Source organism: Giraffa tippelskirchi, chromosome 1 (genome assembly GCF_054371585.1).
Source record: "Giraffa tippelskirchi isolate mGirTip1 chromosome 1, T2T-mGirTip1v1.2.pri, whole genome shotgun sequence".
Classification (NCBI taxonomy): domain Eukaryota; kingdom Metazoa; phylum Chordata; class Mammalia; order Artiodactyla; family Giraffidae; genus Giraffa; species Giraffa tippelskirchi.
Window position 1 is genome coordinate 47,658,647 of NC_137275.1, and position 12,040 is coordinate 47,670,686.

A 12,040-nucleotide genomic window follows, 5' to 3' on the forward strand; every position below is an offset into this window, starting at 1 on the left:
ACCAGTCTATTGTTTCATGTCCAGTTCTAACTGTTGCTTCCTGACTTTAAAAGCCAAATTAGTTCCACTTTTTAATTTTATGGATGAAGAAGCAGATGCCTAGATAGATTAAATGATTCATCTAGGTTATACTGCACAGAATATTTTGAAAAATTGAGATTAGTTCAAGAAAAAAGTTGTGATGGGCAACTTACATGCATCTCATAGTAGAGAATGTATTTTCTTATAATTTAAGCCTTCTATATTGAATAGAACAATGCTCTTTAGAAAATTTTGACAGTAGTGATGGAAGACACTTGACTCTGTATACGACAGTGAATGATTTTGCCCCACAAGTGACATTTGGCAATGTCTGGAGATAGACTTTGGTGTCACAGCTAAAGAAAAAGAGGTACTAAACACCCTGCCACACACAAGACATCCTCCTACAGCAAAGAATTATTTGGACCACAATGTCAATAGTGTCCAAGTTGGGAAACCCTGGTATTAATTGCTTCTTGAGCATTATCTCCCTATGAGATATTTAATAGTCCTATCTGGGCACATTTGAGAAGTAGGATACAGTTTCCAATTTTCTGCCTGAAATTAGATAGACAGTCTTATACCAAAGTTAAGCAGGTCATTTATTGACCCATGTCAGGCTATTCTCAGGCTGGGTGAAATTGTTTTTTTTTAGGACCATGCAGTAAAATCCTTTTAGGATTCCTCCTCTTTCGTCTACTCAAATATCTAGACGTGTCATTCCTAGTACACCTCAATTATGTCTGCTTTGACCTTTCTGAATTCTGTATCTGCTGCTGCTGCTTAGTCGCGTCAGTCGTGTCCGACTCTGTGCGACCCCATAGACGGCAGCCCTCCAGGCTCCCCTGTCCCTGGGATTCTCCAGGCAAGAATACTGGAGTGGGTTGCCATTTCCTCCTCCAGTGCATGACAGTGAAAAGTGAAAGTGAAGTCGCTCAGTCGTGTCCGACTCTCCGTGACCCCATGGGCTGCAGCCTACCAGGCTCCTCCGTCCATGGGATTTTCCAGGCAAGAGTACTGGAGTGGGGTGCCATTGCCTTCTCCGGAATTCTGTATCTAGATCACCCAAATTCTAATTCCATGGGATCAGCTAAAAGCTACAGTGTCAATGTGTGCTGAGTTTTAACAGAAATTGAGACAGTTTTGGGCATAATCTTAACCTAAAGGCTAAGTGAATAGAATACACTATTTACTTAGAGTAACTTATTTTCAAATCAGTATGATTTTTTTCCCCTAATATGTTTCAATTCTATCTCCTCTCTGTCTCTGTTGTCAGTACTTAATTCAGATCCTCATCATCTTTTTAGTAAACCATTGAAAGAAACACTTAACTAACCTCATAACTTTTCTGCCACTTTTGCTGTTTTCTTACCATTTTTTCACCTATCTATTTTGTAAAGTGCTTTTTCCTCCAGATTTTCCCCCACCTTAAAATTTTCCTCATTAAACCAATAGGTAGTTTCTCCCCATCAATAGAATGTTTCTCAATTGTGGATTACATATGGGATCTTTTTAAAGAGGAAAGAAATCATTTTATCTCAACTTGTATCTGCTTAAATTATTTGATTGTAAAATCACATGTATTTATGTATAATCATAAAATCAAATTCTTCTTTATGTTTAAAGTTTAACACAACTATGAAACCAAAACAAATTTTCCAATTAAAAATGAACCAAACTATTCAACAGAGAAAATTCAAATTTGTAATATAACTCAGTAAGACAGTTAATATTGTCCCAAAACTATAACATTGCTTTCAGTGGCCTTGTGTTCGTTGTTTTCAAGTACCTGTGCTATATGGTAAGCTGTGGCGTGACTCTGTTCATCTAATTCTTTATTCTGTCTCTGAAATCAGTGCATTGTTTAAATATAAAACCTGCATCTATTCTTTTCATATTAGCCCAGGACAGATAAATGTACACTAGTGCAATCGAAATGCAAAACAAGGATAAACTCGGTACTTGAAATTGATAAGCTACATCAGCCAGTTCTCATATTATTTTATTGTATTATTATAAAGGGAAAAATCACAGAATTAAGAATTCTTGTTAATTTACAGGAAAGGCTTTGTGTTTGAGCACTGTCTCCTCAACAATGGGAAAGACTGACTTACAGAATTGAGTCCAGATGCCACAGCAAGGCATGTAAAGTCTTCAGTATCCACTGCTGTTCTTTTCTCATCCCTCCGTGCTCATCTGTGGTATTTGGTGTTTTAGTACTTATTACTTAGTGTTACTGAGCTCATCAGACTGCCCTGCTTCCATACTATTTCACCTCTCTGTGCTTTTGCTTGTGGTACTTGGTCTACATTTTTTTCCTACCAGTTTTGTTTTTATGTTTCTTAATGATCCTTCAAGATCAAGCCTTGGTGTCTTTTCCTCTAAAACCATTTCTAGAACCCCAGGGTGAAATGTTCCTCTCCTCTGTGGATTAAGGGTACCCAGTGGCCTTCCCTAAACTGTCTCCTCCCTTGTGGCAGTGCTCTGTCCATCCCCTCCCTCTATCAGAGCTACCATAAGGGTAGGGATGGTACCACTATCCCATGTCCTGTCACACCAGGAAGCATTCCAGAAATGCATATATATGTATGTATGTATGTATTCAGTAAGCTGAAGTGACCCATTTTCAACTGAAGACCCATCTCTGGTAACCAGGCTAGCTTTTGTTTCTTTGTATGTATGTTTCCAATGCTCAGAATTGAATGTACTTTAAGAAAACATGGCATAGTTGAAAATGCACAGTATTTAAAATCAAAGGTCTTGATTTCACATCTTGCCCTGTCATTTGTTCTTGTGTGTAAGATGGAGATAATCACCATCTCACACTCTTTTTGCAGATGTGCAAAATTTTGGCATAATATTTGGCAAACAGGCATATATGCAGTAAATATTAGTTTCTTTCCTATGTTATTGCTTTACTTCTTTTTATGGGCTGTAGTTATTTAAAATTATTGTTACCAGTGAAGTTTCAAATTTATATACCTCTTTATTGCAGTTAGATTGAGGTCCAGTATTATTTTTCCCTGAACTGTGCTTCTCCTTTACTGTATAAAATAGATGGGATGATCCATCTTTCCTTTTCATCCTCATAGGATACCTCACTCCCTTTAACTATTTATATTTATTCAGAACATATTTTTTTTTCTTTTATTGCCACAGGCATGAGAGAACCTCTACTTTGTTCTTATTACCTAGAAAAATCTGTCTTCTTCCTTCTCTTTGTAGTCCATTTTCATCAAAAAGCATCTACTTTAAGAAGCATTTTCTTTACCTGCATTATATTGTTGAATTTTCCTTTTTTATGCTTTCATACAGTTATTAGAATCTATAGCTTCAGTTCTTTGGGTAATAGGCTTAAGGTTCTTAGATAACGCAAAATTTATTGTAAAAGTAAGTCATATGGAGTTCAGCAAGATGGAAAATTTCTCTAATCAGTGAGTTCCCAGCTCTTGCATGTGTTTTATAAACAAAAATAGATCAAAGGTAGATATGAAAGCAACTGATTCTGATTCTTTAAGCTGATGCTTACAAGGAAAAACAAAAAAGGAATGAAAAGGTGGCAGTTTTTTTTTTATTATAGAATGAAATGACTGTAACTACATAAAGCTACAGAAAGCATTCCTAATATGAAATTCTTAATAATGGACACTTATTGGTACAAGAAAATTCAGACTAGATGGAAAAAAGTTTCACAGATATGGTGATAGTCAAAGGATGAACTAAGCTGCAAAGGAATGCAACCAGTGTCACTAGAGACAAAGTATTTGAGTTTCAACTTAACATTGAGAGAATAGGAATAATGAAACCAATTTGTCATAAAGCAGCAGGCATGAGTTGATGACCCACAGGAGATCGCTATTATCACGAATTATTCACTGGTTCCATGCCTTCTTAAAGACTGAAAGCTCTGTGTGGCACAAGTGCTTTTGTATTGGATTGAGGCTGCACCTGTCATACTCTGATCCATTTCACCTTCAACCAACTCTCTGAACGCCATTCAAATTAAAACTGCAGTGCTTTTTGGTGAAGAGAGTCATGACTAACAGAAAAATAAAGCTATGAATGCTTGAAACATCAGAGGAAATGCATTTGGTTTTGTTTTTACCCTGTTTGTCACAATCACGAAGAGTACCACTTTACCATCTGGTAGGAAATAAAAGAGAACCTTAGGGTCTTGTTTTCTAAGCTGGGAATAAAATAATTTGAGCTGGAAAATCTCAGTGAACAGTTAAAAGTTTACAAGTACTGACCTCAGGCCCTTTTGTATCCATGTTGCCTGCATTTGGGGTACAGTTAACATATGTCATTGCTAGAGACTGAGCACTGTTTGACAGCTTGCACAGAGAAGAGAAATTAACAGAAAGGACTCCTCCATGCATTTCTGCTTCTATATCTCTTGTTCAGAGTAACTGTCTGTTTGAAAAATAGAATTATTAGGGCTATTATGGTCATGTACATCTGATTTCATGATTTGGGGTCTTGTTCTTAGTTGGCTTTAACTTCTTATGAGAATACCAATGTTCATTTATATTTCAGATTGACTCAAAAATGTTCTTTCTTAATTTTCATGTCAGCTACTGGGTATGCAAAATTACATTCTTTGCTCTTGACGATTTTTCATATTATTGGAGGAGAATATAAAGATAATTCTTTAAGAGAATGACAAGACAAGCCACAGGCCGGAAGCAAATATTTGCAAAAGGCATATATGATAAAGGACTGTAGGTTCATTGCAACAAATATAACAAATGTGCTATGCTGGTACAGGATGGTAAAGGCATGCATGTGTGGAGTCAGGAATTATATGGAGACTTTATACTTTCTATTCAATTTTTTGTGAACCTAAAACTAAAGAAACTAAGTTTGTTTTTAAAAATGATTAAACCAATGCATCATGCTAGATGGTATGAAAGAAGGGTTGTAAGAAGTGTAGAAGCCCAGAGAAGAGGGGCTTATTCAGCCTGGGAGGGCGGGGTTCAAGAAGACTTCATAGAACCGATGGCTTTTAGACCAGAATTTAAAGGTAAATAGAAGTTGCCCTGTAGGGAAGTGCAAGGCAAGAATTACAGGCAGAGGTGAAGAAATGAGGAGGAGGTTTAGAAGGGAGGAAAGGAGTAAGAAAAAAAAGAGGTATAACATACTTGTGAATGCCTTGTAATTCTGACTGAAACTAGAGTTTACTGTAGACATAGGCAGGTCATTGAACGAGTGGGGCATGTTGGAAATCTTAGCCATTTTATCAGCTGGACATTTTTGTCTCAGTTTGCCATTGAAGAAATTGAGGCAAAAAGAACTATATGAACTGCCCAAGTTCATATAGCTGATCAGTGGCAGAGCTAAGACTCAGATCCAGACACCATGATAATCAAAACTCAGCTCTCTGGCCACACTGCAGGAGGTGGTGTGGATAAAACCTTCAAACTGGGAAGAACTAAATGTAGGTCAGATGTCATTGTCCATTTTTTGTTTTTGTAGGTTTCTTTGCAAGGAAATAGACCAGCAGCTTCAATCAACTTCAGTTCTGTCATACCTTCATGATGTTTCCCTTGGTCAGAAGTGCACTAAGTAGTCTCAGGATCCGAAGGATTCAACAAATTAGACAAAGTCACTCAAAACACTCACCAGATTTTCATGACAAATATGGTGATATCCTACTAGCCAGTGGAGCCTCTTTCTGTTTTGTTACGTGGGCATTTCTAGTCACACAGATTGGCATACAGTGGGGCCGTTCCCCTGTTGGTAGAGTCACCCCACAAGAGTGGAATAAAGAGTAGCCATCCCAGTTACTGTAATACAGAATTGTTTCAAAATCAGCTTGTTATTTAAGCACTCTGCTGCTCATTAAAATATAGCATAATTGAAGAAATAAAATACATGTGAAACTGTTGAAAAGTCTTTGAAAATAGTCATTATTGTGCGTGAAAGCAAGGCAGTAGTGGTGTGTATAGATTCCAGGGCATTATGAATAATAAATATTTGAAAGTAGAATTAATGAAACGTGTGCTTTTCTGGTTTAATGATTTACATATCCTTCAACAGATATACATACATAGGTACTTTACAAAGGGGCTTACCAGGTTGCACTAGTGGTAAATAATCTCCCTGCCGAATGCAGGACCTGTAGGAGACTTGGGTTTGATCCCTGAGTCTGGAAGATCCCTGGAGGAAGAAATGGCAACCCACTCCCGTATTCTTGCTGGAAGAATGTCATGGACAGAGAAGCCTGCTGGGCTACAGTCCATGGGGTCGCAAAAGAGTAGGACATGAATGAGCATCTGAGCACACACATACACTTTACAAATTTAATTGTCTGGCAAATCCTATTAAATCTTACTTTAAAACAATTCATAATTGACCATTTTTCCTTCCCTGATCTGAACCACCATACTTTCACTGGGATTATTATAAAAACTTCTTAGCCTGTCTCCTTTTCTTTACACTTGATGACCCCCAAGCCTGCCCTGCACCCCCCAACCCAGTCACACATTATTTTAAGGACAACAGCAAGAATGATCATTTTAAAACATTAGTCTAGTTGGGCTTCCATGGTGGCTCAGACAGTAAAGAATCTGTCTGCAATGCAGGAGACCTGGGTTCAATCCCTGGGTCAGGAACATCTCCTGGAGGAGAGCATGGCAACCCACTCCAGTTTTGTTGCCTGGAAAATCCCCATGGATGGAGGAGCCTGGCAGGCTGCAGTCCATGAGGTCGCAAAGAATCGGACACGACTGAGCGACAAAGCAGAACACAGCGGTATTACTCCTTTCTTCAAAACCCTGCAGCTTCCCCCTTCCCTCCAGAGTACCCAGAACCTTCGATGCTGCTCTGCTCAGTTTCACCCCTGCATCAAGACTTCTGCATTTACTCTTCTCTCTTCCTGGAACGCATTTCCCACACTACCTGATGGAGTGTATGACTCACTCCATCACACACTGCCTTGGTTTTGTTTGCATACTGTCTTTTCAGAGGAGTTCTCTGACTACACTTTTGAAAATTGCAAACCCTGCTTAGACCAGGCTTTGTTTATCCTGTCTACTTGCTTTATTTTTCTCTATAGGATTTTCATCATCTGAAACATAAGATATATTTTATTATTGATTGTCTGTGTATAAATCTCCATAAACGCATAGGTTAGGGACTTTTTTTTTTTCATAACTTTATCCCTGCAACAGGACCTGATAAATTAGGTCTTCAGTAATTACTGGTTGAATTAATGACTGATTTGAGATAATTCAAAGTCCTTCTTCTTAGTCTGAAAATAATACATTTGTTTACCACTGTGGGTTTGCAGTGATTATTGGAGATTTTATTAGTATCTATTGCTACTTTACAAAGTGCCTTAAAATTTAGTGATTTGAAACGACAAACGTTTATTATCTCACAGTTGCTGTGGGTCAAGAATCTGGGTGTGACTTAGCTGGATATCTCAGGTCCAGGATCTTACACTTCTTCAAAGTATCAGACAGGGCTGTTATTATTTTAAGACATAACTGAGGGAGGATCCATATCCAAATTCACTCATATGGCTGTTTACTGGTCTGAGGACCTGACTGGATTGTGGCTGGACACATCAGTTTCTTGTCATGTCGGCCTCTCCATAGAGCTTATAATGTAACAGAATAAGAGAGGGTATCCAAGACAGAAGCTTCAGTAACATTCCATCACGTGCACCTGGTGGGCTAAAGTCCATGGGGTTGCAAAGAGTCGGACACAACTGAGTGACTAATACTTTCACTTTCACCCTCACAAAAGCTCTTTAGTTCCTCTTTGCTTTCTGCCATTAGAGTGGTATCATCTGTATATCTGAGGTTTTTGATATTTCTCCTGACAATCTTCGTTCCAGCTTGTGATTCATCCAGCCTGGCACTTCACATGATGTACTCTACATAGAAGTTGAATAAGCAGGGTGAAAGTATACAGCCTTAACAAACTCCTTTCCCAATTTTGAACCAGTCTGTTGTTCCATGTCTGGTTCTAACTGTTGCTTCTTGACCTGCATACAGGTTTCTCTGGAGGCAGGGTAGGTGGTCTGCTATTACCATCTCTTGAAGAATTTCCCACAGTTTGTTGTGATCCAAACAGTTAAAACTGGAGAAGGAAATGGCAACCCACTCCAGTATTCTTGCCTGGAGAATCCCAGGGACGGCGGAGCCTGATGGGCTGCTGTCTATGGGGTCGCACAGAGTCAGACATGACTGAAGCGACTTAGCAGCAAACAGTTAAAGGATTTAGTGTAGCCAATGAAATAGAAGTTAATCTTTTTCTGGAATTCCTTTGCTTTTCTTATGATCCAATGGATGTTGGTGATTTGTTCTCTGCCTTTTCTCAATCCAGCTTGTACATCTGGAAGTTTTTGGTTCACCTACTGTTGAAACCTAACTTGAAGAATTTTGATCATTATCTTGCTAGCATGTAAAATGAGCACAGTTGTAAGGTAGATTGAACATTCTTGGTAGCTCAGCTGGTAAAGAATCTGTCTGCAATGCAGGAGACCCTGGTTCGAACCCTAGGTGGGGAAGATCCCCTGGATAAGGGATATACTACCCCCTCCAGTATTGTTAAGCTTCCCTGGTAGCTCAAATGATAAAAAATCTGCCTGCAATACAGAATACCTGGGTTCAATTCCTGGGTGGGGAAGATCCCCTGGAGAAGGGATATGCTACCTGCTCCAGTATTCCTGCATGGAGAATTCCATGGACAGAGGATCATGGCAGGCTACAGTCCATGGGTTATAGAGTCAGACATGACTGAGTGACTTTCACTTTCACTTGCACATTCTTTGGCATTGCGTTTTTTTGAGATTTGAATGAAAACTGACTTTTTCCAGTATTGTGGCCACTGCTGAGTTTTCCAAATTTGCTGGCATATTGAGTGCAGCACTTTAACAGCATCATCTTTTGTGATTTGAAATAGCTCAGCTGGAATTCCATCACTTCCATTAGCTTTGTTCATAATAATGCTTCCTAAGGCCCACTTGACTTCACACTCCAGGATGGCTGGCTTTAGGTGAGTGACCACACCATTGTGGTTATCTGGGTCATTAAGATCTTTTTGTACAGTTCTGTGTATTCTTGCACTTCTTGATCTCTTCTGCTTCTGTTAGATCCTTGCTATTTCTGTCTAGTCTTTTCCATTCTGTTATTTTGCTCTATTTCTTTGCACTGTTCACCAAAGAAGGCTCTCTTATCTCTCCTTACTTATCTCCCAAACGCTGCATTCAGTTGAGTATATCTTTCCCTTTCTCCTTTGCCTTTCACTTCTCTTTTCTCAGCTATTTGTAAGGCCTCCTCAGACCACCATTTTGTCTTCTTGTATTTCTTTTTCTTTATGATAGTTTTGGTCACTGCCTCCTTTAGAATGTTATGAAGCTCTGTCCATAGTTCTTCAGGCACTCTGTCCATCAGATCTAATCCCCTGAATCTATTTGTCATCTCCACTGTATGATCATAAGTGATCTGATATAGATCATACCTGAATGGCGTAGTGGTTTTTCCTAATTTCTTCAATTTAAGTCTGAATTTTACAACAAGGAGCTCATGATCTGAGCCACAGTCAGCTCCAGGTCTTATTTTTTGCTGACTGTATGGAGCTTTTCCATTTTCAGCTGCAAAGAATATAAGCAATCTGATTTCGGTATTGACCATCTGATGACGTCCATGTGCAGAGTCAGCTCTCGTGTTGTTGGAAGTGCATGTTTGCTATGACCAGGGTGTTCTCTTGGCAAAACTCTGTTAACCCTTACTCTGCTTCATTTTATAATCCAAGGCCAGCTTGCCTGTTACTTCAGGTATGTGACAATATCTTTAGTATAATTGTTCTCCAGTTTATGAGTCTCCAACCTGGCAGCTCTATGATAGCGCTTCAGGCTCTATGGTAGGGCTAATGGTGCCCTCCTCCCAAAGGACTTATGCCAACACACCAACCCTCCTAGGACTGCTGTTGCCAGTGCTCCTGTGTTGTGGCAGGCCACTGCTGACCCACACCTCCACAGGAGACCCTCAAACACTTACAGGCAAGTCTGGCTCAGTCTTTTGTGGGAGTTACTGCTCCTTTCCCCTGGGTCTTGGTGAGTACTAGGTTTTGTTTGTGTCCTCCAAGAGTCTCTGGTGGATATGGGGTTTGATTTTAACATGCTTTTAATGTGATTCCTACCATCTCATTGTGGCTTCTCATTTCTCCTTGGACATGGGGTATCTTTTTTTGGTGGGTTGCAACATCTTCCCGGAGAAGGCAATGGCACCCCACTCCAGTACTCTTGCCTGGAGAATCCCATGGATGGAGGAGCCTGGTAGGCTACAGTCCATGGGGTCGCTAAGATCTTCCTATCGATGACTGTTCAGCAGCTGGTTGCGATTTTTGTGTTCTCACAGGAGAAAATGAGCACACATTCTTCTACTCCACCATCTTGTATATATTATTATGAAGAAAATATTACTTGGAAATTACTGAATATATTTGCTTGCTGCCATCAAAGGAAGAGAACTTCATTCTGACACGTTCTCTCTTTATTTTGAAAAACTGGGCTACTAAGGCTACACTTTGCTACTGGGCTCAAGTATGAATAATAAGTGAAGCTAGAATAATTAAAGCTTTCTATATCTACATGCTCTTATGGTTGTTGAAGCTTTGAATATTTTTCTTATTTGAAATTTATAGAATACATAAGCTGGCCATGTATCCTATTGAATAAATGTATATCCGTGATTAGCCATGGGTTGGTTAAGTTTGGATGCCATCCAAAATTGAACATAGAGATAGAACCCACATCTCTCGGCCTTTGGTCTACTGTTCCATTAGAATTTCACATGCTTCTAAGAAAAGACAACCCTGATCTCATCCCTTGGGATGATGATAAATTGATAAATAACTGGAGTGGCTGCATGCCAACTATTGGGAAGATTGGTAAGTTAGAGTCAGGCTGGAGAACAGGACTGAAAGGGTGGTGTGTGTGTGTGATCAGTCCAATTTATGTGCACCCACACACTCTAATGTGATTTGAATATGAGGTCCAGCATTTACTGATTAATAGAAATGACAGAAGCTATCCAGAAAGTATGAACAATAAGTAAATAAGTGTGCTAAATTTTTCACTCACGTCATTAATTGATGTAACAGATGCAATGTATGCCATCTTCAAAGATGTGACGTAAGAAAAATGAAGTGGAGACAACAAGCTAGTTCTTAGCAGCCATTGTTAAAACAGATTACAGTAAAAAATTCCCCCTTTTAAGGGAAATTTCTGCTAAATTTAGAACTGTTTTAAGTATTATGTTAGTTCCTCATTTGTTACAAGCATAGAAAATGACATAGATGTTTGACCTACATCATAAAATCTTTCATGTTTTGCAATAACAGCAGTTGCTTTCCTTAGTTGGGGGGGGTACATTAATTTGAGCAGTTACCTGTTATTAGCCAATAACCTTTTACATTACAAAAAAAAAAAAATCTGCAACTTCATTTTCTTCTCCTATCTGGAAACCATAGAAACCAATGCGAAATTACAGCTAAGAAGTTCGTCACTGGGCTATCTCAAGCTGATCTCCATGGAAACATTTCACATTTTCTTGAAATGAAAGATATTCCAATCAGACACAACCATAACTGATGGGTGTCTGACAAATATACCACCACCAACAAAAAGTACACGGATATTTTTATTAGATAATACATTTGGAAGAGTTTTAAAACTACTTCATAAATGAGGACATTTAAATGGTAAGTGTGATACCAACTACAGAAATAAAAATACAGTTTTGAAAACAATGTTCTGTCACTCTATTTAAATATTGTTCTTTCTAGATTTTTGCATAAAAGGCAATGTCCTAAAATAGTATAGACTTCGAATTCAGAAAGATCTGTATTCACAGTGTAACTCTGCCCTTTAGCTGTCTGGCTTCTCACTCCTAATTTTTTTATTATAAAGTTGAGGAAAATAATACCCGGTTTACAGGTTTTGTTTGCTAATGGGTTATGCTAAATGCTTAATAAGCAATTATGAATTTTTATCTGGTTAAATGAA

At 38.7% G+C, this 12,040-nt stretch overlaps 1 protein-coding gene across 2 annotated transcripts in view; it reads left to right on the top strand.

Annotated features, from left to right (window-relative positions):
- The window catches only part of COX7B2 (cytochrome c oxidase subunit 7B2), a 139,047-nt gene extending 133,134 nt beyond the window's left edge, over positions 1–5,913 (top strand). Inside the window, exons 3-4 of one of the 2 annotated variants that reach the window (XR_014061800.1) lie at positions 2,082–2,162; positions 5,497–5,913. Coding sequence is in view for 1 of the 2 variants with exons in the window: in XM_081518467.1 (XP_081374593.1) it covers positions 5,556–5,795 (240 nt within the window). In the remaining variant the exon portion in view is untranslated. The remainder of the gene's footprint in view (positions 1–2,081; positions 2,163–5,496) is intronic. The other variant, XM_081518467.1, reaches the window with a different exon arrangement.
- The last annotated feature ends 6,127 nt before the right edge of the window (positions 5,914–12,040 follow it).